Source organism: Poecilia mexicana, unplaced genomic scaffold, assembly GCF_051168715.1.
Source record: "Poecilia mexicana isolate PSO_F unplaced genomic scaffold, ASM5116871v1 scaffold_12, whole genome shotgun sequence".
Lineage (NCBI taxonomy): Eukaryota > Metazoa > Chordata > Actinopteri > Cyprinodontiformes > Poeciliidae > Poecilia > Poecilia mexicana.
Genome location: NW_028263381.1, coordinates 17,573,492 through 17,599,775, shown reverse-complemented (window position 1 = coordinate 17,599,775; position 26,284 = coordinate 17,573,492). Strand labels below are relative to the sequence as shown.

Genomic DNA, 26,284 nt, shown 5'->3' with positions numbered 1-26,284 from the left:
TGAGGCACTCCGCCGCAAAAATAACTGTGGGACCTAATTAAGCGGCAACGTGACAGACCACCGAAGCCATCGCACTTCCACGATAGCGGGAAGAGGGAGCTTCCGACTGAGCAAAACGGACAAGTAGAGAGGCGCAGGACCGGGGGGGAGCTAATCGAGGCATCGGCAGCGAGGAAGGAGTGCGAGCGGAGAGACTCTCGCCTCTCCGACTGAGTGAGCGATGCAGCGGAGAGGAAGATGAGAGAGAGGAGAAAAGAGGAAGGAGGGAGGGGGCAGAGGGGATGAGAAGAAGGGACAGGGAAAGCAAAAACAAGAGGACTGGGAAATAGCGGCAGAGCGGATAGAAAGATTCAGATTAGATTGAAGGAGGGGAGGATAGAAAGAGGGAAGAGAAGAGAGTCGTGTGCCTTGCAAACAGGTATGAGCTGAATAACAAACTCTGCCCGCACTCCGTTTTGCTGTAAATTAGCTCTTTTGAGGGCACCGGTGTCGATTCTCTGCCTCCCGACGTGCCACTATTGTGATTGTTGAGCGGCTCCCACTGCACATGCCCTTTGACTCAGAGGCACTTAACAATGCACTGCTAAAATCCGCCAGAGAGGAAAGGAAAAACAGAGACGATCGGGCATAGACTTCTGCTCTCGGACCGAGGCAGAACATAGCTACTGCTGCTTAACAACAACTAGACGCCTAGAAAAAGGATTCAGAGTCAGAATCGCTGTGTGTTAATGGGGAAGGAAGTGACGGAGCAACACAAAGTAACACACAACTGAACTGGAAGGCAACAACGCTAAGTGACATAAAACCAACACCGCTCACGACCCTGGAGGTAATGACAGCTTCATGCAGTGAGACGGCTCTTCAGCTGATTGGAAGATGGACAAAGCTAAATACAGAGCAATGTTGGATGATTCTGTTAGATGCCATTAGAGGCTGGAAATGGGTGAGAAGGTTCTCCTTCTATAAGGACAACAACCCCTAATTTCAAAGCTAAGATCAACCAATTGGGATAAATGCGACACGTGTGAGACCATTTGGAAAAAAGCACTGGAAAAAAGCAATTTGGAGAAGCATACAGGACGCATGTTACAACAAATAAGTTAAATGCGTTGAATGCAATAAAAGAAATGATACATACACAATTGACAACATAAAATGTGGCTCAGAAAAATTGGAATATCAAAGTATTCCAATTTTTTAAAGCTTTCATTCCTTACAGCCTAACAGATTTAAAGACATTTACAAACACCTCTGCCTTTGTTTTTTATTATTCATATCCCACATCAGAGAATTAATGAGAATAGGGCTCTTATTGCCTCACTGTGACTTAAAATTGATAGTGGACTTTGGTTAATTTTAATTAATATGGTCAAAATTTGCGAAATTGGTATTGTAATTAAAATAGTTTACTTACATCATTATTCGTAATTTAGAAAATGCATTTTTGCTGCTCATTATAGTGTGACTGAATGAATGTTTAGCACTGCAGCCATTTTTTTTATTTTTGTTTAAACTTTGCTCAGCTTCATTGTTTTTGTCGATTTTAATTCACGCTTTATAAAAGTGCACCAGAATTATTGGAGAACACCCATTTATGAAATGTAGATTAGATTTATGTAATGGTGTTGTATCATTTATTTGCGTTGCCTTGCTGCATCCCATCAAATCCAGAAGTAGCTCAAATGAATATACGATCGGTCCAAATAATCTGTGTCAATGCTTGAAAACTCCACATATGTTCTCAATCCAATCTGAGCTTTATGTAGCAAAGAAGACTGGAAAACAAAATGTAAATCTTTTTGCAGGGCTACAAAACATTAGAAAATTCTCCATAGGCTGCATCAGCTGTGATTTATGACTATTTTCTCTTGTTTTTTCTTATTGTGCTTCCTACATTTTTAGCTTTTTGGTCAAAGTCATTTATGAGCATCTGCTGCAGTGAGTCTCTCTCCAATTGGCAAAAATATTACATCAGCATGTAAAACACAGGATCATCGCACTTTGAATACATTAGCCAAAAGTTATTGCACTCCAAACAGTCCTTTGCAATATGAATATTCCACACACTGATATTGGGATGAAAATACATTTGCAATATATTGTGTAGTCTTTGCCTCTTATAGTTATGAAAAGTTGGTAACGACATACTACAAAAAGAGATGAAGCTGACTGTGTGTGGAGTGGGAGTCTGCATCTAAATTTTATATAATGCAATACTTTGTGTTGGCCCATCAAACAAAATCCCCATAAAGTCCAATAAGATTTGCGGTTGTAACGTGACGAGATCAGAAAAAAGTGCCATGACACTGCAGGTCTACGACTCTCATCCACAGGATAAATCCATGCCTATAAAAATGGAAGTCTGATTTCAAGCAAAACATCCTCACGCAAGCTAACAACTCCAATTCCATCAACAACCGTCAACATCTAACTCACTTTCTGTCGAGTCTCCAAAGATTATGCTTTTCCCATAATAGCTGCTAAAGCCCTCGCCAAACAACCCAAATCCTTTTTTTTTTTTTTTTTTGTGCGGGATTAGTTTTCAGGACAATGTCAGATTTGCAGCCTTTTGATGGACAACGTCTGTGCTAAGGCACATGTAGTCGACACAAAAAGAAGTCACACACATTCAGATGGGCTTCCTAGTCCTGCAGCTTTTAAATGTGTAAAAATGATAAAAGGAAGACATTAATGAAAGCAGTTCTTCTCAAGTACAATCACACTTTTAGAAGTGAGAAAACGCTGTGCTGTGGAGCGAGTGTCTTGATCAGAGTTCAAATGAAAGCCTTCAGGTGTTTAAACAGCAAAAAACTTCTAAAGCTGTTTTAAAATGTAAAACTACTTATCTCTACTGTAAAATAACCAATTATTTCCAACTTTTAAATGCAGGAATATGAAAATGACATCTGATTTTTTTTAGAGTGTGGGGGCTTCATACCCTAATAAGGAAGAACTTCAAATCTTTCATGTGCTAAATAAAGCATAAAGTTTTCACTCTAGACTTCTGAAAACTAGTGGCAAACATATTCCACTATGCCAAGCCACTAACTAGTTTTAACTGCATGTAATCCTGCAGCATAAGGCAATAATAACAATTAGAAACCAACAGTTTTGTTGTTGCATCAGTGCCAGGTTTTACATTAGTTCCTTTGTTTGAAATTGAAGAACCCCTTGTTCTTCAAATCCAATAAATTAACGCCTCCAATAAAGCAGGGTGCCCCTTCTTCATTTGGCTTCAAACCAGATTATAAAAGACTGATGGACATAATTTAGTGGCTTTACTTCCACTTGAATGTGGAAAACAAAAGGATTATGTAGCCAATCAACTTCAAGTTAAAAAATTCTTGCAAACAGCATAAAAGCAAAAAGCAACTGTTGAATGGCCTATAAAGTCACATATGTGTTATTATAAATGCAGGTAAAACTGGTCAGTAAACCACTAAACTTTTAACATTAGCAAATAAATTTTAAAAGATAAAAAGTTGCCATGTGTGTTCCTCGTTATTAGTAATGCTAGCTAAAGTTTAATCTTTGTGTTAACCCTTTAAAAACACACATCTAGTTATAGGTACAGCTGCATTATGCTATAATTTTTTATATAAGTAGAGCTGTTCAAAATGAGTAGCTGTAAAGCCAACAGTGCCTCTGTGTTTTATTAATATTAATTTATGCAGTAATCAAACCTAAAATGACTGATTTACAACAACAGTCTTCAGTCAGAGGCTTTTTCAGAGTCGGTGTAATATTGACTGCCCAGGACTACTCTTTGAAGAACATTGGATAATAGGATTTACAAAAAAAAATGATTTATTTTGTCAAGGGTAATGAAATTGAGAACTGGTTAGTTTTAACCCAATAAAGCTGAAAATGGAGAAGGATTTCATTTATCAGCATGAATTAAAAAAGGACAGCTTCACTAGAAGAAAATGAAAGTTTTTTAAGTTTTCCAAACCGAGAACTTTAGATGACATTATACCTCCAGCAACTAAGAGACAAAGTTCTGCAACAAATTGTTATGGTTAATTGTGCTCTTTTGGCTCAAATTTCTTGAACAAGGGTTTTAAGTAAACCAAGAAATGACTTGAAAAATATTTTTCAGTGACCTTAATTGAAATCCTCCAAAAATGAACAGGTCAAAGAAATGCCAAAATGAAAATTTGGCATCAGCTGGAAGATTTCCAATTATTGAATCTCTAGAAAAATAACTTTTCTTCTTTTAAAAATAAACAACTTGATGAAGGTTGTACATGCTTTGTTTTGTTTGGCATTAAGACTGAAATATCACAACTCAACAAAAGTACACAAATATGAGAAAACCAGTTTTAAAACATGACTGAAGAAAAACACATTTATCATCATCATGAGTATTTGTATTCAACACAGCACACCATTGCTCCCTTATTGCTACATGGTATTGCAGTGACGGACCCCCACCACCCTCCCGCTACTGCAGTCAAGGACGTTCAGATCCAGCAGAGGAATGACAAGTAGAAAGTGCATTGTAGATTTTTTTTTTTTTTTTGCCAGAGGGGTGAAAACGATGAACGCTGAACCTTGAAGTCCTGTAGGTGCCAGAATTTTATTTTATAATGTGACCTGAAAATGTTTGCTTTTAGCAGGTTCTGAACTTCTGTCAGACTGAACTGCATGGAGGTGCCAGCACTTGATATTCTCCAAAATGATGAAATCCAATTGTTCGCATAATGTGCATGGGTTTGCATTTCCACATTCTTTCAACTTACAACCCACAACTTAATGTCATGTATCAATTATTTAAATCTTAAATCCTGGCTTTGCACTCTCCTGTACAAGACTAAGTTTGTAAGATTCAGATTTTAAGAACCCCCTCTTTTCTTTCTTTCTTTTTTTGTCCTTTTGATGCCACTGTGAATGAAATGTAAAACCAAAACATTACAAAAATAAGGTATGGTTGGTTCTTCTGTATTAAAATCAAGAATAGTAAAAACTGTAATTTTTTTGTTTATGCCTCCTGCAGCAGCTTTGTGCTTTTCACAGCCTTAACCCCAACAGTGCTAGTCTTAGAAGTTTGTTCTTTTTCCTACTGACTGCACCTTGTAAGAGTTTGCAACAGAAGTTCAGCCAACTGGTGACATATTTTCACTTACCCATGATGGACGCAAAAAAAAAAAAAAACGGCTAACACAAAAGCCAATGAACATGTTTACGCACGACTCAAACTTTTGCCCGACAGAAACATCCAGCAAGATTAAAAAAAAATAAATAAATAAATTTACGACATTATATAGTGCTGCCATGACAAAATTTAACACCTGTTAATGAATTTAAGGCCAACTTCCTTTTAAAAAAAATTATTTTAAGATGTTTTTAAGAATGCACAGATATCCTGGATTGAGATGGATTCTAAAGGACATTCAGTTGATTTTTAGTGATTTTTACAACAAAAGCAGTTTAAAACAAAAACACTGACAGACATGTTTGTTGCTCATCTGTTTATTTTACCAAAGACTCATTCTGCTAATCCAAAACTGCGAGGATGGGGATATGAAAAGAATGGATCAATCAATATTGTCAAATCTGTTTCCTTCCAGTATAATTTCACAGATTATTTTTGTTCAGAAGATTGTCTACTGTCAGTCAGTCTGCTCTCGCCTGCCAGCTTCAGTTTATGTCTGACTGACAGGCATCTAGATGTGATGTCAGATATGTCCAAACAAAGGCCGAGGCTGCCGTGGAGTGAAGGAACCAAACACCTCTGTAATGCTTTTGAGGCAGCCTCTGAAATACTAATGTGAAATTCCTGTGAGACACAAAAATCAATGGCCTCTTCTCCCCACGAAGAGTATAAACACTGATGCGGTAATTGCAATTTATAGGATATTTGATGCTTTATTGTAGATGGGAAATGAACGCATCCAGCCTGTGGGTGGTTCATTACAGTTTCTAAAACGAATCTGTGACGCCACAAAACTCAAGGTTGTGTCCTGACACACACACACACACACACACACACACACACACACACACACACACACACACACACACACACACACACACACACACAACTCGACAGACAACCGCAAACGCACACTTTATGTTAATGCCAATACAGATTTTAATATCAAGAAATTATGCACGGCGTTAACTAAAGCAATGAAGGGATCTATTCACGTCACAGAGGAGCCAACAGCTTTTACTGTGCTGAAATTAACAAAGCAGCACCGTTTTTTGTTTTTTTTCTCGTTTTGTTGCCTTCGCACAACGGTCTACTTTTGTCTTAGAGGGCAAAAAGACAATAAGCTTAGACATTTACATTCACCGGACAGTGAGACAGTAAATGGCTCCCATTCACACAACCACTTGTAAGGTACAGGCGTTGGCATCTGTTTCTGTGGGCTTACCTATGCATACATCAATCTTGCCCTTGATAGCTGCTTCGTGTAGCGGCGTGTAGTTCCAGTTGTCTCGAGCGTTGGGGTCGGCGCCTTGACACAGAAGCAAGGACACCACCTAAAACAAGATTTAGAATTACATCAATACTCTATTGAAGAACAATGTTTTGGTTTTACAAATTTACAGAATTAGGTATCCCGAAGTATCAGCAAGGCTCCAAGCAGGGCTGCACAAAGCACAGAAAATATATTGTTTTCACAGCATGACTGTATGCAATGCTAATATCACAAAAAAACATGCTTTAACTGGATATATTTAAGCTAATTACAAAAGTAGAATGCATTCAAAAACACAGATTGATTCTTGTTTTAATAAGAATGCAATTGTAGAGTCATTACAAAACTACAACTCAGCTGTTGCTAATCAAATGTATCCAAATGCAACTTTTTTAATAGAACCATGTAGGGAACCAATATGAAAATTTGGGCCGATATCAATACTTCTGCTGTGGTCAATAACTAATATTATCGATAACGCATACATCATACGTAATATATATTTCCCAACCCTGTTGACCATGTCTTTAAAACATCAAAAACCACAGACATGAGTCTGATCTTAGAAGCAGAAGGGCAAAAAAAAAGTATTGGTGAAATAGTTAAAAGTTTGCACCTCAGAATGACCAAAAGAGCAAGCATTGTGGAGCGGGATGAGCCCCCCGTCGTCTCGGGCGTGCACGTTTGCGCCTGTCTGGAGCAGGTGATCCACCACATCTTTCCGTCCAAAACCTAAGACAAAAGATGAAAGTGGGCAGGGTGCTGATTAGAAGGGGGAAAAAACCCTAACCCTGATCTATTTGCACACATTCAAATCAGCCAGTTGTGTCATCCATGTTGATGACCATATTAAATATACACAGTTTGATCAGGGTGTTGACTCAAAGGTAACACTTAGAGATGTGTGATGTCACTTTTATGACACTGTTCAGGCTGAACTACTAAGAAGTCAAGTACAGAATTGCATAATGACTCACTGTAGAAACAGGGCTAGCATAAATGCTGGCTGATAAAGCTAACATTTGACCAATATTTAAAAGTAGGATCAGCTACACATCGATTCTGTGCGAAAGCATGCTTTGAGTCGGCTGTATCTAAGCAGACAACGCGTTCAGGATGGAAACTCTGACAGTTTCAGCTAGACAATGAAATCATTCTTTTTTTTGGAGGGTGTGTGAGGAAAGACGATGGGATGTGAATCCCCTAAAACGTTTCCACCACCAAATCTATGGAGCCAAAAAGCAGAAAGAAGCAGCTGCTTCAGGGAGTTCATTTCAGCCCACCAGTACACATATGTAGCATTTTATGCTACATATGCTAACTGCATAATATTCTCACAGCATGATAACCTTGAGTAAAAATAGAAAAGAATGTTTAATTACAACAAAGGACCAACAGTTAATCCAAACTGTGCTAAAATACTCTAATGAATTCATTATTGGAGTTAATCATGTTGCTAAAATTGTGTTATTTTGAATATTTTGGTTGTAATATCTGGAGTGAATAAAAAGTAAACAATGAAAACATAAAATCAGAACTTTAATAGTCGTTGGAAAAAAAACAACAACCATGATTTATTGGTCCAAATAATTGGGGAGAAATACATGGGGTAATAGCCCTACTTTAGTACCTGACTCAATATTGCTATTTGGTGCTAAAATAAAGGGCTATTTCACTGTTTGCACTCAATTCTTCTGTAATCATTGAGGCAGCAATCAGCGGTTTTTATCACTGTAGGGAAATTGACACGTATTAATCTGCTTGATGTGTGATGGGACTATGTGGATTCTAGGGCTGTGTAATAATATCAATATTGCAATATATATCTATATTTTTTTCCTAGAAAAAAATCGATATTCATCCACAAGTATCGTAACATCCAACTGTCACCTTGCTCACTCACTGCTTGCTTTACCAGGAGTGATTAGGTCATCAGGCTTAGAGTGATTCCTTCAGATGTTAAGTGTCAAGGTTAAAAAGGTATCAAACTATTCAGAGCAGGGTACTTGGTGCATTTTATTTACTTTACAAATGCATGTAAGCTACAGTTTGTACTGTTTCAATTAAAAGAAACATGTTTTCTCACCACTTCTTTGATTCATTTTGTCCAGATGTCGACTTTAAGTCTGTGTCCATGTCCAACCAGAGCCATGTATTGTGTAGTTGGTGCTTTTGATCAGTTTTCAGTTAAATTAATTCAATCCAACTCTATAACAGTCACAAAATGTCACCAAAATCACTCTGTCCCTCTAAAACCTTTCAGAAAATCGCAAAAGTGTATTGAATTGTATCATTTGCTGAATATCGCAATATATATAGTTTCGTGAGCAGAATAATGTGTATCATATCGTAAAATTATTGTATCACTACAGCCCTAGTGGACTATCTGTTCAGCTTGAATATTAAATAAACTAAATGAAAATTAAATGTAATTGGATGTCATTATGTTTAATAAATGACGGGTAAAATAGATTATGACGTTTTTTTTAAATCCCATCGGTCAATATGACGGACAACAGAATTGACCATCCTGATCAATAAATATCGGCATTGGCCAGGGAAACCCATATCAGCCAAAAGTTAAATATTGACTAAATTTCGACAAATCTGAAAGTGACGTGAATTAAAAAAAATAAATCTGTACTTTCTTTATTTCTGTTATTTTTCTCTCCAAACGTTGCCGCTTATGGAAGAAAACTTGTTGCACGTGCGATTAAATGCACTCGGTGCTCACACTTTTCCTGTTCTTGTAGCTCTTTGGCTCGACAAAAACAATCTTTTCATAGCAAAACAAATTTGATTTTTTTATTATTTTTTATGTTTTCATATGGTTACCTGCAGCGAAATGCAGGGGTGTAGATTTCCGTCCAGCCATGTCTTTGGCGTTCACATTCACCGCATCTACGAATTTCTTGACTCTGGAAACGTCCCCGTTTCGACAGGCTTCAAATAGCTCTCTAAAAGCGCCGTTTGCATCGCCGCTAATAGTGCTGCTGCAGCTGCGGGGGTTAGAACTGCCAGAGTCCGGCGTAGAGCCAGGGCTAGTCTCGCTTCCCTCGGTGGTGGTCGGGGAGCTAGTAGTAGTGCTGCTGCTGCTGCTGCTGCTGCTGGGTGTGAGGGCCAGAGCCGGGGAAGTGGTGTTGGGAGAGGTCAGCGCTACCTCACCATCAGCCACGTTTTCCATTTCTGCTCCAAGGGAAAGCGGGGAAGCATCTTCGGCGGGTGCAGACGGCGAGTCCGGCGGGCTGACGGGTACAGATGCGCTGCGAGGGGGTGAGGACAGCAGGGCGCTCAGCTGCTGCTGCTGCTGCTGCTGGGAGGAGCGACGAGGCGTCGCCATTTTCACAACACAACAGTCCCCAGCAGCAACACAAACACTGCTGACAATTTCCTGCCTGGAAAACCAAACTTCCGCTCGGGATTACCAGGATAACAGCTGCTTGGCAAAAACTTCACGGAAACAAATAAAAATTTAATAAAAACGAAAAAATACCCTAGGCTTTGTGAAGGAATTTATTAAATACTTTATTACGTCGTTAGATTTCTAAATAATGTCTTGTTCTGTTATATTCTGTGATTATTTTATGCGCGAATTTGTTGTTCTTTAGTTTCAGTAGCTTATAGCTGCTATATTGAACAATGTTGACATATCTGGGAGCATAAAGTTCAATTTATTTTCAAAAAAATAATTACAGACTGCTCGGTGGCTCAATTAGGTTTCCCCAGGCTTCCTCCCAAAGTCCATAAACAGAACTTTTAGGTTAAATGATCCCTCTAAATTCCAGTTTGGTGTGAATTTGTTCGTACATGGTTATTGGATGTGCCTCTGTGTGTTGCCCTATGATTGACTGGCCATCTGCCCAGGTGTAGAAACCAATGCTTTTTTTTTCTTTTACACGTTCAGATTTCTAAAGGTAATTAAATAAAAAATAAATCCTTAAAACCAGAGTAGACAAACAACATGGTCCAAGGTGTCTGTAATATTAACAAAAAGGATGTTTAAATGCACTTTTGAAACATAAACCTTAAGCAAGTATCCAGTAATGTTACAGCTGTTACACTTATTTGCCATCAGATGGCAGCAGACTTTCTAGGGTAAAGCCTTGTGAGGTTTAGCTTTCACAGCAATCCTTGAAAATGTAAAAGATGAACTCAAACAAATGTTTTAACAAATGAAAATTCATGATTCAAAGTTGGAATATTATGCAGTCCATTAAAACAAAATGTAATGATATATGTTTAGACTAATGTGTCTGTCAGTTACCTCTTTAGATTTTTATAAACAAGCTCAATAATTGTCCCACAGCTAAGCAAAAATGATGACTACAAATTAATAATATATGTGTCCAATGTCTTTTGTTTACTAACAACTTTTTAAATGAATTATGACACATCTAAAATGGCATCATTGGCATCTGAACACTTCGTCAGTCAGCTCGTCAGTCGAAACTGTAAACGTGTAAATATTTGGCACCAGTTACAGGAAACAACTTGATCAACCTACTTTTGCAGGGCTAACCTTAAAATCAAAACATAGACAAAAAAAAATCTGTTAGGCTGTTTGGTGTAGAACATACAATGAGTACACCCTCTTTTAGTTATTGTGTTTTGCATATCAGAACATATGCACAACCAATTCCACATTAATATTTTTAAGGTAAAGTAAGGCAGACTTTTATGTTGTTGTTATTGTTGTTGTTGTTGTTGTTGTTGTTGTATTTTTCAAGTAAATATAAAAAAACTAAAATAATGCATGTGAAAAAATACAAATTAATTATTTTTTATTTACATAAATATATATTTATCCCATGGTCAGTTGGCAGGTAGGGCTATTTTTAGCATCAGTAACTTGAAGCTGTTTTTTGTGTGTCTTTATAAGTTTCCCAGATTGTCTCCTTTGTAACATTGCTTCAGTTCACTGAAATTTACAGACAACACATTCTTCACAGATCATTGAAGGCTTGAAAATGGCATTTGAATCAGTTTGAGTTCTGGATTTTGACTGGGTCGTTGCAACACTGTGATTCTTTTTCTATCTCTTCTACTGTGTTTGGCAAAACTGTCCCGTTACTGACTCAGTTTTAGCTACGATTCAGCCATCAGGTCACACATTTGACTCCAGAATACTTTAATATTCAGAGGATTTTATGGTCATCCTAACGATTCCAATGTGTCATGGTTCTATGTTAGCTATATAGCATAAATCATCTCTTCAAATTGCTTGGACCTTCCCTCCTGAGAAAATCAGAACTGTTTTCCACTGGAAAACACTTTTCACCTTTTGTTGATGGATTCATATTGCTTGTAGATGACATTATAACGTATTCCAGATTGATGGGAAGCTATGGTTTCATGTTAATAATAATTTTTAAAAAGTTGGTGACGTCTGATAACAGTCACCATGACAAGGATTCAGTTTTGTAAATGTGGACAGAAAAATAAGGCCACGTCACCATGATAATCCAAAGTCAGTCTGGTTGGTTGACATGCCTGCCATTCCTCTGCCAGCTGCTCTTTAAGTATCAAAACTCTCAAAGTTCTGGGAACAAAACTACAAACAACCTCACGCACCTTCAGAAAAATGTGACCTCAAAATTGGAATTTTCCACTTTTGGTGAAAACATTAGCATAAATTAGCATTCAATCAGTGATTGATCCCAATCAGTTAAAAAAGGCAATTATTTTTCAACTATACGATTTAAGCCACAATAAGAAAAAGATCATTTGCACTGGATTAGAACCTAACTGTCCTCCCTAGAACTTAATCTGTTTTGTTGATAATTAAAGACTGATTGAGAGCTGTGTGAACTTAACAGATGCTTTTGAAGGAATCTTGTTATGTTTGGAATGTTGACTACTTTTATTGAGCCCATTGAAATTCACAAAGAGTATTTATTTTCATTTTTAGAAACACCCAGTTACCCTTGAGGCTTATGCTTAACTTGAAGAAACGAATCCTCAAGAAACCCACTATGACTCATGTATTGGGAGACATAAATGAATAAAATAAAAGGTGCAGAAATACTTTCTGCAGGGTACTCTACGATGATAGAAAAGGGGCTACAAGAAAGAGAAAGATGCTGGAGCACAAATGAGCCCAAGTTATTTCAAGAAAATCCAGCAGCACAGCATTGTTTCTATCAATAGTTCTCTTCCAGCCGTTTTGACCTTTTCAAGCTATAGTCAAAACAAGACTTTATCTCTGAAGCTTTAGATGAATTTGTGAAAAGTTTTGAAAACACTGACAAGATGGAGACCACTGATCACTAATCTTGGGGTGGTAAAGCAAACCTAAAAACCTTAACAAATGTCTGAGGCTGTGAAATGCTGCTGTAATAAAATGGGCAAACTTTACACACACACAAATATACACAAATGTAAATTAATAAATTGAATGAATAATAAATCTCACACAAATCAGTTCGTAGACTATTGAGCCTGTCTTATAAAACTTTACTAAATACTTAGTCAATAATACTTTTTTGGTTCTGACAGCTTTAAGATTTCTCATGTGTGGAGGAACTATTGCTAAGGTGTGAGTTTGGCATGTCCTTCCACACAAACTGCCATCTAATCCCAATGTAATCTCTATGATATTGTTCTTTCCATTGAATTCAAACTAGATCATTTACACAGCCATTCACTTTGTCTCCCTGAAACCTGATGAAAGTTGCTATGACTGTGAGATTGTTGTTATGGTCTTGCAGAAAAATCCACTCTTGTTTTATTTCCAGATTTTTGATGATTTCTTCACTCATCTTTTTCTTTTTACCCATGCCATGCTGTGATAATATGAGATGTATTTTAAAGGCCATCAACTTAACCAGTTGTTATTAATTTAAGCTGATAAGCAGTGCTTTCTGAATACTGACAGATTGTAAGGATTTTTGTTTTCTTTTCCTCACCTTTTTATCTTCATTCCTTTATTTCCTTTTTTAATGGCTTAATTTCTGTTTGGCTTAATTGTTTTCATCTTGTAGCCTGTGTGGATTAGTTGGGTGTTACCTGTAGTGTGAGTTTCAATCAGTAGCGCAAATTTAATTGCATTTTAGAAAAATAACGAGGCTCTATCTTCATTTTGACTTTCTATTTGAAACGTGTTTAATAACTGGCGTGTTCTTTATCAGATACGCATATCTGAAACAGAAAAAGCCTCGTCGAAACTGCCCTCGTCCTTGTTCTTGGTAGCAGGTGAAGATGAAAAAAAATAAAAAATGCCCCGCCCGCCTCCAGCGCGGTGCGCCGCACCTGTCCTGTTTAGAGACTGGGACAAACCGGAAAGTGTCCGCCCACTGCAAAGTTTCAGTCGGACTTGTTTTTAATGCCACCGCTCATAGCTGTCAAAAGTCAGTCGCTCCCATCTCTGAACACGAGGTTAGGGACTGAGAACAACCATGCCGTTCTTGGATAACTTCAGAAGAAGAAATACAGAATGGGTCCGCACGAGCATGCGCACCCCGGGGATCCTGATCTTCGGGATGGTGATGGCTCCCTGCGGATGGATCCTGAGTCTCGTCACTACCGTGGCCCCAAATTGGAGGACTCTTCATGGGGTCACCGGCGTTCCAGTTGATCGGGTCTACGAGCAAGGGATCTTTGACGTCTGCATCGCCGCCACAGCCACTGAAAGACAGAATTGTGCAGTAACGGACACCGCTTACAACTCGAACAACATCATTGAGATCTCTCAGGGTTTGATGTTGGCCTCCCTGATTGTGAATCTGGTGGGGATTGCTTTTGCCATCCCGGGGGTGCGCTGCTGGAAAGACCAACCTCGGTGGGGCCTCTGCACAGTGGGCGGCATTCTTATCTTCTGCGCAGGCGTCCTGACCCTCATCCCTGTCTCCTGGTACACGCACATCTTCAAAGACATCTCTACAGACTTCGTGCGGACTGACACCCGCGCCGGCTACTGTCTTGTACTGGGCTTCATCGGTGGAATATTTGAAGTCTTGGGCGGCATCGTCATGTCCATCGGTTGCTGCCGCTGCTGTGGCGGGAGGAACCGCGGAGAGAGGCCGATTGAAGATGTCCTCGGCCCCAGGAGCCAACCGAAAAGGGAGCCGAGACGCGTGGAGGTGCCGAGCCTGAGCCGACCCAGGAGCAGCGCCGCCAGCAGCTATCCGGCCTCCAACAGGGAATCCGTCGATGATGACATAGATGTGTCCTTCCCCAGGGCCAAGAGCCCCGGGGCCCGCTCAGGAGCCAGCAACCCCTCCTTCACCGGCAGACCCTACGATGCTGATCTATGAGACTCATCTGAGTTAGGCAACTGACTGAGTTAGAGACTTGTTATAAAACGGGGAAAATGAAAAGATGGGGAACATAAAATGAAGAGTATTGCAGGTTTTAAATAGGCAAATATAAAAGTTACATCTGTTGTAATTGGAGAACAAAAATGAGTATGTCTGGCGATCAACCTGTTGTTAATGAAGAAAGCATTTTTATATGTTGCTGTCTATGAACTTCTCAGCTTTTGTACTTCTATTTTATGTAAATACTGTGTTCTTAAGCACTTTATAAAAGGCAGTCTCTGTTGAAAGAAGCATCCCAAAGTGATTAACGTGTTGCCATTTGTTCTGAATGTCTTTATTAAATGTGCACTCTGCTTCCTTACTGAGTTCCCCTTTTTACTTAAAAGTGCAAAGAATTGGAGACGTTTTCTTTAGCTAGAAATTTGTGCTTGCTACATATGTCTATTGGTTTAGGTTAAAGCTGTGTGGCGCATTTGCTGTTGGAGTAAAGTATGATGAAAATAAATATTTGCAATGATGCTGATAAAGCTAGAAAAAAATGGCTAAGGACAATGTTTTGGCCTCCCTCTGCACAAAGAAGCAAAGCTTTCTTTCCAAGTTGCATTCTATATTTCTCTTTTCCTCAGTCGCACATGTTTACTGGCTTCTCCTCCCAAAGTATACAGACAATGTAGTCTGACCTGTCTGAGAGGCTGGGCTCTTTATGCATCTTGTACAACAGCATTATTTTCTTTGTTAAAGCTAAAAAGAAAGGTGAGGTTCCTGGTGAGTCTTTTGTCACTCAACAGTCCTGCAGGAAACTGCAATGCAGTTCTTCTTGCAGGACCTGTTATTTAAGGCACAGTCTCAGTCAAGCTTAAGTGAAAGCATTTTTTTTAATACATACGCTCTTCTCAAATTTACAACTTCATGGCAATGCATTAAAAACTATTACTTCAAAACTACTGAACTCAGTATATTCAAAATTGAGTTTATTTATTTGAAATATTATTTCAAAAATATGAAATATTTTCCTCCACACAAGTAGGAGTCAGGCTTTGGGTCAAAGAAAAAAAGTATGCTTCAGCCCTGATCAGTGACATATTTCCTAAATTCTTTAAATACATATGAATCAGATGTTTATTCTCTAGGACCTCCTGATAGTCAAATTACTATACAGGATTAACCTACTATACAGTATTAACATATGGAGATGGTTGAATACTATGAAAAATGTATTGCAGAATTAATAGTTGAATATAACCACAATGAGATTTTTTTTTTTTAAAGTGTATTTCATGGAAGTCAGTGGAATATTTTTAGTGAGAAAGTTGAGGAAGGCACAACATAAGAAATACTAATGCAGTAAAACAATTTTAATTACGATTTTTATGCTGGCAAAGTATGTAGTAGTAAACCTACATAATGAAACATTGTGATGACTCTCCGCTTTACAGATGTAAATTGTTTGTTATCTATACACTGAATACCCAGGAGAGTGCTAGTTTATGACAAGTGCAAGAGGTGTCTGGGGTGCGGCAAGCATATTTTCTCACACCAACACCTGAACAAAGTTAAAACCCAGATGTTTAAGAAATAAAGTTTTCTCTTAGTGCTAATGACAGTTTTAAATCCAACTTAGGTTGTGATTGTTTCTTGGATGAAACCATTGAAGATAAACATGGTTGTGGGTGGAGCTTCTGTTCAGTTCTATCCAGATTCTACTGGTTCACTGCAGGGTTTATGGTCTGTAAAGAATTTTGATAGAACGACTGGGAAACTCAGAAACGGTAAGAAATCAGGAAGTAAAGGGAAGACAGAAGAGAAAGAGACAGACTATCCAAAACAGAGCGAATGAGAAACGAAAACACAAATCTAAATGCTAGAAACCCAGCCACCCAAGCATAATAAACACCAACACATGACTAACGGGGTCATTGAAAATTTTCAAAAGTTTCTCAGTAACTCAGAGGCAGAATCAACTTTATTAAGTCGATTCACTTAAAATAGCTAACACAACATAGAATTATTATAAAAGAATGTATTGCAGGAGGTAAATAGAAGTTACATTTGATTTTGGCAATAAGTTTGCCAAAATCAACCAATGGCATAATATGAAACAAAGCACTTATGAAACACGTCTATCATCATCCCCCTTTATTTAACCAGTGGCAAGTTTTTCACGCGATCCAAAACACTTTCTGTTGAAAGTTCATCGTTTGCCTCAAGGTTTCTACACTTGGATTGTGATCAAAGTCAACTTTGTTTCTTCACAAAAATATATTCTGTAACAGCAAGTTACATAATGAAAGTACCATAATACTTTTAAACTTCCTATTAAGTATCCAGAAGAGTCAATATTAGCATAAAGTTTCAAGTTTCATGTCGGTACGCACCGGACTCGTGAGGTTTGCCTATTACTTTAAAAACACGTGTGGACATGACATGAGTTTGATCTCGTCTCAGACACTTTCTCAGGTTACCAAGGTTGGTTGCTTCTGGTCTTGTATGACTATTGGAGTTTATGTAGTGGAGTTTATGTTAGCTCATCAATCAAACACAGAATGACGTTAAAATGCAGCTTGTACATACACCATCTAACTATCCTAATCAATAATTAGTCATTTAAAGTCTAAATGAAGCAGCACCCTGCTACATTATCTGATTCCCTGTATTTGTAGTAGTTTATGTAATATACAAGAAAGTTTCAACATCTAACTACCTGACCAATTGGGAGAAAAAGCATTTGAAATCTCACAATATTTCTTTCCTTAGTTAAAAAGAACACTATTTTACATAAAGTCTAAAGAATTTAAAGGCACTTAAAAGTAAACTGTAGAGTATTCATTAACATATTTAGGCAGAGGATTTATTGCATTTTTCTCAAAGACATGTCAATAACAATGGCATAATCTTAAACAGCAAAATTAGAAAGCAAAATATAATCACCATAACTGCATGTATATTTATGAGCAGAGGTTATAGCACAACCTCTACTGAGGAAAGGCAAACAGTCAAAAAAAAAAAAAAAAATCAGAAAAGAACACTTATAATACTGAAAAACAAATGTGTTTTGTTAGCTTTCTCATTTTCAGCAGAGACCTTAGACCTGTTATTCTGTCACAGTCTACTGGTCTGTCTGCAAGTGAAGATTTGGCTGATCCCCAGAGAGAGCAGTGAAGCAGACATATGAAACATGTCTTCACGTTTGTTGAGCAAGGTGAAAATCTGATTGGCATCCATTTTTTTGTTAAAAAATAATAAATATTCACCCATTTAACCTATATAGTAGGTTACACATACATAGACACACACACATATATATACATCTTACCTAGAGCTTCAAAATATGTGAATTTTAGAAAATCTGTGGTTACAAACATTTCTATAAAGACAAAACTTCTTAATTTTTTAATCTCACTGATAATTTTGATCAAACTAGATGAGAAAACAAACAAGACCAATTTACAAAAACATAGTAAATTTTGAGGAATATGAAGGCCATGTTGTAATTTTGCTTTAATTGCAAAATCCCAGCTCGCCTGTAGAGGGAGACCACAAAACGTTTTTTAGTCAAGATATTTTCTACAAAACGCCATGAGGCTTTTTTTGGGTAAATATACTTTAAGAGAATGTTTAAAGAAAAAAATAAATTAAATAATATATGTGAGTGATATATGAATAATGGACAAAGAAAAGTTCAGACATTGGGCCTTGAGGAAAGTAAGGCCCAATGCCGATATCACAATTCTAAGAAAGCTATATGAAAGTCTATACCAAATTTATTAGGTAGAAATTGACAAAACACCCTGAGTTTGCTTTTGCATGCAAAAGCAAATCGAAAGTAAATCGAAAGGTTTCATTCTTCTACTTTATATATAATTTTAATAAAATTAATTTAATAATTTAATTCTACACACATTAATAATGAGAATTTGATTTGAAGCTGTGCTTTGGCCTCTTCAGCCTCTTGGCGAGAACAAAAGTGAAGATGATGATGGTCAGTGGTAGACCTACGTAACTTCCCCTTTACCGTTTTGCAGCAGATATTTCCAGTGTCGCCCACATCAATCCTAAAGCAGATTGGCACCACCTGCTGGAGGAGTTTGGTAGGTTCTGTGGCTGCTGTACAAACATGTCAAGGCAGGTTGGTAGTTTATCAAAGCAGATGAGAGAGAGTATGCAAGGACAGGATTAACACACCAAGCTTTGACAAGGAGGGTAAACAGAATATAGAGGATTTGATAACAGGAAACTTGTTTAGTACACGAGTGATAGATTTTTTTTAAGTGTTTGTACTGTCCCTGAATGAATGCCACCTCATTTTGTGAGGCATATCTGCCATATCAAAAACCGCTTCTGCTTTTGAAGCAGAAATCTGAGATTAACACAGCTGAGCAGGAGGCATCTGAAATCGGATATCTTTCAGCATGCACCCAACATGCCTGTTCATAATGGTAATCCACAGTTTCTCATGCTTGTGCTGTGCATTTCCAGGGTTTTGATAAAGATGACTTCTGTTTTTGCTTTGTAGTTTTAGGCAGAGGTAAACTAGATACAACATACAGTTTTTAAACGCTGGCATGATTTAGTTTTGGAAAAAAATGTTATACCCACTGTATGAGCTCTGCATACAAATTACATTCCTGTTATTCCCTAAAATTTAACACTTGAGAATATAAATATAGAACGATTTGGACAAAATCATATGCATCAGAATGGCCAAATCAAAGTCTAGAATTATAAAAGGATTTTCACCACCAAATTTGTCAGATGACAGATTGCATGGTAAATTTGAAAAAAAGAAAGAGTTGTTTTAATAAGTAAGTTTGTGGGCAAATTCAAAATGGATAGTGATTTATTGAATGGTTTTCAGAAGTTAAATTCTAACTGCAGTGACACTGTGCATTAGAGACCGACCTATAGCTGTGCTGCTTCAAGAAATCTGAAAGACAGCTACAAAAACAATACAAAAACTGACATTTAGAAAGAAACGGTTTTATAAATTTTATTAGAATAAATTTTATTAGAATAAAATAAAGGACAAGTGTTATATTGTGTACAACTGTTTAACAGTGTATATAAAAAGCACTTAAAAAGTTTACTGCATTTTTCCTTTATAGATGTATAAAATTAAACTCACCAGAATATCTACTGAGAAATTAAGGACTAATTACCCTATTGTGACAATATAGATGTTCAGCAGCAGAGCTTAGAAATGTGAAAACTCCAGTCTACTCAGAGGAATTTGGGAAAAAAATTACTAACAAAAAGAAAGAAAAAAAAGAAAAAGAACAAGTCACTAAAACAAAGACTTGATTTTGGTTTTGTTGGGAAAAGATTGTTAGTCTTGTGCTCAATAAAAATAACTAACTAAACAAGTCTTGCAGTTTGTCGAAATCAAATTATTAAAGCAGACATCCACAAATGATCTGCTTAACATTCATAGTTCAGTTTTGTACAAAAAAAAAAAAAAAGAAGCTATTTTTTCAAGCATAATTTACATGGCCAATGTCTTCTATATACACACAAACCTTTTCTTTTACTGGTGCTGTAGAGTGTATAAAGTGACTACGCTACTTTAAAATGGGTTTACTTAGATCTTTGACGCAAGGGTTCTGTGGGGACATTGAATGCAGTCAGCATCTTACCTATAGCAAACAACCATCTGAAGGACCATAAGTTTGGAGACATGACATGACAGAGCCATGATCTGATCCATGAATTAAGACATTACATGGATCAAATAGTTATTTACAAGGAAAATTGTAAACACTACCACTTAAAAAAAAAAATAAAAAATTGCTTGGATACTTTCACCAAACAAATGCTCCACAGAACAAAAACAGAAACAAATGTTCTGCTTAACAACAAAGAAAAAATTAAACAGAAGGACAGATAACTATGCAGTTTGGATTTGCATTGGTAGTGGTTGTGATTATTATGGGACACAAAATTATCAGCTGTGTGCATAATCAAGGAAATAAAATGGATTAAAAAACATTATGACAAAGCATTAGACAATGATCAGATGGACCCACATATTTTTCTAAATATAAAAAAGTCTGCAAGGTGTGGCATATTTTGTGTCAGGACATAAAATATAATAAAACTTTCCTCATCTAGCTTAAAAAAACAGACCAAAAGAAAAAAAAACAGACCAAAAGCACTAAAATGTGAACTACACAGCACATAAATTATTTCAAACATAAAACTATGCAATTATGGGTAAATTATATATCGTTTGTAGAGATACCAAAAACCTTATGACCTTGAAAAATCCTTGCTAACACCAGTTAAATACAAGAAGCTGGTTGTCATGAGATCAATGCCTCCGGCCAAAGCTCCTGCTTCATCATAGAAAGTGGTTGAACATTTGCATCATTGTGCTTGGCACGACTTTGCATGAAATAAATGTCAAAGAGTGAGTTTAACTCAACTATAAAGACATGGACAGTGCCATGACTGTAGAAACAAAATCCAACACAACCTCATATTTGTCCTGCAGAAAATATTATTTGTGTCAGCTGAACAAAGCAAACGGGCTCATCAGTCAAGGTGCTTCAGTAAATTCAGTGTTTGTGCCTTTCAGAGGCTGCAGCAGGAACACGATGGGGGGGGGATTATCCAAGACGTTTTTTACCTGGACAAGAATGAGAAACATTTTGGTTTTTTAATCAATTAATATAAAGTTCAAGAGCAAAACAGCTGACAAACTAGCATCTAGATGATGTGTTTATTATATTTTACTTTTAGAAAGATTAACAGTTAAATACTTTAGGCTTGTAGCAATGTGATCCAGTGACACATGATGCATTTTTTTTAAATTATTGGTAGTAATATTGACAGTATGTGTAATGTTAGGCTAATACATTTGATTACCCACATTACCCAAGTAAGAAAAAAATATGTAAATACTTTCCTCTTCCTTGTAATCAGTATTCAAAAATAAGGAGCTGGTTAGGTCAAAACATGCTTACCTTAGACATATTCCATATTTATCCACATTAAGGTGATACGTTGTAACCTTGTTGTGCTGCCAGTTGTTTTCTGTTGACAAAGAAAAAAAAAACATAGTGGGACTGAGTTAATTTTCTTTTTTCAGTATTGTCATACTTTCCATTCAACACACCAATGGGATGCAGTTTTGCACTCACAAAACAATGAGTGCAAAACTACAAATGTCCTCTAGGGGCAGACTAAGGCAAGTCTACTTGAGAGGCAAACAAATTCTCCCCAAAAAACTACAAACACCATACAGGACATACAAACTGAGGTGTAAGTTTGAATAAAGAATTTCCCAATCCTAAATAAAAAACAATTAAATGCTGGTAAACATCAAGTAAGAATTCAAAAATATTTAATGAATGCTACAAATCAAGCACCAGTAAATGTTCTCATTTTATTCAACAAAAAAATGGATAAATCTTTTAAGCAAACTAAATTAAACAAAAAAAAAACAACAACAACATTTCAACACATTCTAAACCGCAACAATGTATTTTATATGATAAGTCCAAGTACCTCTTGTTCCTCTTTTGCCTTTGCCTTATCTTAGCAAAGACAAAAGCGAGGATCACCAGCCCGACGATGACAACAATTACGCTTATGGTCAGTGGTACACTCAAATGCCCGTTGACTGTTGTTTCGCAGAATTCCCCGCTGTAGCCCAGATCACATGTACAAACCAGATTATCGCCGCCGTCCGAAGGAGCCTCGCAGGCCCCGTGGCTGTGGCACTGGCTGTGTCTGCAGTGGTCGTCCTCCATGGTGTTAGAAGAAGTTCAAGGGGAGGACAAAACACACTACAACTTTGTAAAGCTAAGTGGAAAGCAGAAGGAGAAAAGATTATGAATAATTGGTTAGAACACACCCTAAAAGACAATGACAAGCAAGACAAAAACAGGAGCTGAAATTGATGTCTTGAGGACAGGTCAGGGCAATACATGAACAATCTTTACACTTCTACAAATAATTAAAAAAAACAGTAGAGCAAATTTTCTCTTAAATGCCACTATGTTTTATCGTGCAAAAGCTAAACTTTTTTGCCAAAGAATTTGTAAAAAAAAAATAAAATAAAACTAGTCAGAAAACCGGTTTGACAAGCGTGATCAAAATGGACAGTGTGGAACTCAACTCTTTTTTTTTGTACACTTTGTCTTGCAAAATGGTTAAATTTTTCTCAAAAAGCTAATTTCATAATAAACCGGATCTCATTTTAAACAATAAGCCTTTCAGCTAAATTTACCATCTGTACCGTTTGTTTTTGGGCCAGCTTAAATGCGCTTCTAAACTTTTTCCTCGTCAATGATGGTACAAAAAATTTTCATGCAACTAAAATTTCACAGAGTTTCATATGCAAATTTTTACTATATTAGTCTTTCTCAGAAAGGCAAATACAATGAATTAGTGCAGGCGTTGTCTTCACAGAATTAGAAATTGTTTGGCACCCTGCCCTTAAATATTTTAAAGGCAACATCACAAACAAATTATTTGCAAAGTTTACCAGTCCATTTAAAGAAAAATACATTTAAAAATGACTTTACTCTTTTGGCCTTACAAAATGCCATCAGTTTTTGCCATTTCTGCTTTGAGCTTATGGTCCTAACTTAATTGGTAGACTAATCTAACGCATGCCATTTCAATCTATAACACGAGATTTCTGTCTGAACGGGCTACAGTAACTTGAAGTCACAATAAGACAGAATCCAAACATGTATATCAGTTTCTACCCAACAATTTGTGTCAATATTCCACGTATGAAATAGTATTGTTTTGGTTAATATAGCTTTAGAGTGCTGCATCCCTTTTTTGAAGAAGCTTTAAAAAAAATAAAATAAATAAAAATATATATATATATATATATGTAAAAACACCAAAAAACTCACAGAAACAATTAAGAAAACTCTGGGATCTTCAAACGTGTGAGCTGGTGGTTTTGCTGCTGCCGTTGGCTCGTCCAGTCGTCTGCTGTCTTGCTAAAGATTCTTTCAACTTCCCCGTCAGTTTGATCACCTGGGGAATAAAAAAAAAGTGGGCGGAGAACAAAAGACGAAAACTGAGTCCTGTGAACAAATGCCTGTATTTTTCCCCCCCTACAAACAAGGAAAGAGAGTCCCCTCCTCCCTCTTTTCACATGAACGACGTCACACAAACATCCCTGGTCAGGGATGCCATAATTTGACATGTTACAAGGTTTAATCCATCTTGTGACACATTTCGGTTTGCTGGTGACTCATCCTGATTTCCAGTTAAAACTGAAAGCATGTGGAAAAAAACAGGAATTTAGGAAATAACCGTCACAAGAACGTTGGCGTGAAAGTGGAAAGAACTTAAATGAGCATAAAGAAGAACAGGAGAGGTTCGTACTTACTGAAAATACGATATCCTGGTCAGAGTGGCAACAGTAGGTGTGTTAGGAAACTTTGGCGTGGGAGGAGCAGACAAGTCAGAGCAAGACTCACCTTACAAGACATGACAAAATCAACATATCTATGTGAACACACACACACACACACAAGTGTTGTGTAAGCCCAGGGAGCCCTTATGCAAACCAGACAGAGGCAAAATCTAATTAAGCTTGTGTGAACTCTTCAGACAGCAGTACTGCACTTTTGAACTGCATTTATATGTCCATGTCAAACCATAACCAAGTGCCACATGTGCTACGCTGGCTCTGTAATTGCTCACTGCTGAATCCAAACACAAATTAGCCACCACAAATCACAGTCATTAGAATGTGGTCATTGCAACAAGACTGCAACATGGACTACCTTTTTCCTTATTACTACATGGTTTTATTTGTGAAGATGATCTCAAGGATGCAAACTGGTTTTATGTGCATCTGATTTCATCTCTGGCGTCTACTGTTGTCACACTTCCCTCCCTCTTTTCTTCTGGTCAAGTAATCTTAGACAAGGATCATCAGCACTTCTGATGTCGACAGAAAAAAGGTGGAAGGAACGATTAAAGGGAACGAAACTATTTCCACATCGAAGCAATATTCAGTAACAAATACCCTCCGGACAATGGGCATTGTTCAAATGAGACATGACACCCTTTTGTCCTTTTAAAATAGCTTGGACATAGAGAAGAGTTGCGGAAGTCATGCATGTATACATCCAACATACATGGTTAAATATGAAAGTGAGCATTTTATTCCTTTTACAAGAAACATTATGAAAAATGTTGAAAGAAAAATGTTCATAGGGAAGAACAGAAATGAAATCCAACCTCCACTTATTGGATCTTGATTATGTATGTACATGTTTTCTCTGTCCAACTGATTGCTTGTATTGTTTTTAAAAACATGTTTGAAATAAGTAAACAAAAATGCAACAGGAAGTTGCTAAAGATAGTTGAAATAAACATGAGTTATTGGTAGGTCATTAAAATTTGTTCCGATTTTAGTGCTAAACAGTTAAGCAGGGTTGATGAGTTCGTGTTGCTCACCCATTGCTTCAATACTAGAGATTAATAATGATCATAAAAAAGTTATTCCATCAATGAGTCATATTCTCAAAGTGCTAGCAATGCTTTGAAAAGCTTAAGCAGTTGAGTAATGCAGTTTTATGTATCAATGAAACGATGTCGAGTTCTCACAGCCCCTATAAAATAAAACTAGAGCTTTCTTTGTGTTTGTACAATATCAATTTTATTTCTCAAATTCAAAAGAAGAGGCAGCCTTGAGCTAACAATAATAAAACATTTCAAAATGAGTGTTGCATATAGTTTCTATATTAAATAAAAATACCTAGAAATGACAAAAGGACCAAAAGCAAAGAAAATATATTTTTGGAATAACTTTTAAGATGTTAGCATCTTAAAACAGTTTCTTTCTTCCTTACAGAGAACAGAGTCAGAGTGAACGCCCATAAGCGCCACTCATTCAGTTCTTGAACAGACAACCCCAGTGCCTTAAATGGGTTCAACTGGACACTTCTGCCAGTTGAACACCCGTCTCTCACTGAGCCGGGCGTTTGTCACATTTTTACTTGAAACATGATTCTCATTTAAAAGTCCAAGCTAACAAGCTGAAAAATATCATTTAGTAACCAAATAAGCACAAGTGTCTGTTCATGACTTCACAGATGATTGGCAGACATTTCAATCTTCAGGTTAAAGTAGCTATTTGATGAAGAGATGAGATAAGCTAACCAGCTAGCCATCAGCAAAAGAAAGATAAAGTCTCTGAAAGTAAGCTACATTTGATAAAATGCCACTTAGTCACTAAAGCCAGTTTTTGTCATGTTACTTAAGGGATTTTCCTCTCAAAGACACTTCCATTCTGGCAACGTTGACGTGAAAAGATATTGCCTCATCAGACCAGTTTATTTCAAGATCACCTCAGGCTATTGAGCATGTTTAAAGCCAGATGTTTGTTTTCACATGCTCTGGGATGAGGTGGAGCCCAGAGAGGATCATGTATGACTCAACTCATGCATGCTCCTGCACAAACCGTTTGGAGGATTGTAGACATGCATCGACTACTGAAGATTAGTGAACTTCAATGAGGAACAATAGGCACCATTTTTTTTCAAATAAAGTAGAATACAGATCTAGGTTTCATAACATTTTCTTTCACACAAGTGGAAAAATGCATTAAATAGATCTCATACTTGG

The 26,284-nt window shown here is 37.1% G+C and overlaps 2 protein-coding genes and 1 long non-coding RNA gene across 3 annotated transcripts in view; 1 reads left to right on the top strand and 2 right to left on the bottom strand.

Annotated features, from left to right (window-relative positions):
- The window catches only part of LOC106922643 (poly [ADP-ribose] polymerase tankyrase-1-like), a 75,678-nt gene extending 65,738 nt beyond the window's left edge, over window positions 1-9,940 (bottom strand). The window contains exons 1-3 of the mRNA XM_014995230.2: window positions 9,264-9,940; window positions 7,045-7,160; window positions 6,381-6,489 (exon numbers count right to left, since the gene is read on the bottom strand). Coding sequence (XP_014850716.2) covers window positions 6,381-6,489; window positions 7,045-7,160; window positions 9,264-9,768 — 730 coding nt within the window. The 5' untranslated portion in view covers window positions 9,769-9,940. The remainder of the gene's footprint in view (window positions 1-6,380; window positions 6,490-7,044; window positions 7,161-9,263) is intronic.
- Window positions 9,941-13,757: 3,817 nt separating this feature from the next.
- LOC106922647 (claudin-23-like) lies at window positions 13,758-15,044 on the top strand. Its single transcript, XM_014995235.2, has one exon. It carries the CDS (start codon window positions 13,823-13,825, stop codon window positions 14,678-14,680), a length of 858 nt encoding a protein of 285 aa, XP_014850721.2. The 5' UTR covers window positions 13,758-13,822; the 3' UTR covers window positions 14,681-15,044.
- A 4,612-nt stretch (window positions 15,045-19,656) lies between these two features.
- LOC106922648 (uncharacterized) lies at window positions 19,657-24,118 on the bottom strand. The gene is made up of 5 exons (XR_001419234.2): window positions 24,036-24,118; window positions 23,551-23,677; window positions 22,187-22,483; window positions 21,643-21,712; window positions 19,657-21,305 (listed from the first exon to the last, which is right to left on the bottom strand). It is a non-coding gene; the product is annotated as an uncharacterized LOC106922648 (long non-coding RNA).
- Between the last annotated feature and the right edge of the window lie 2,166 nt (window positions 24,119-26,284).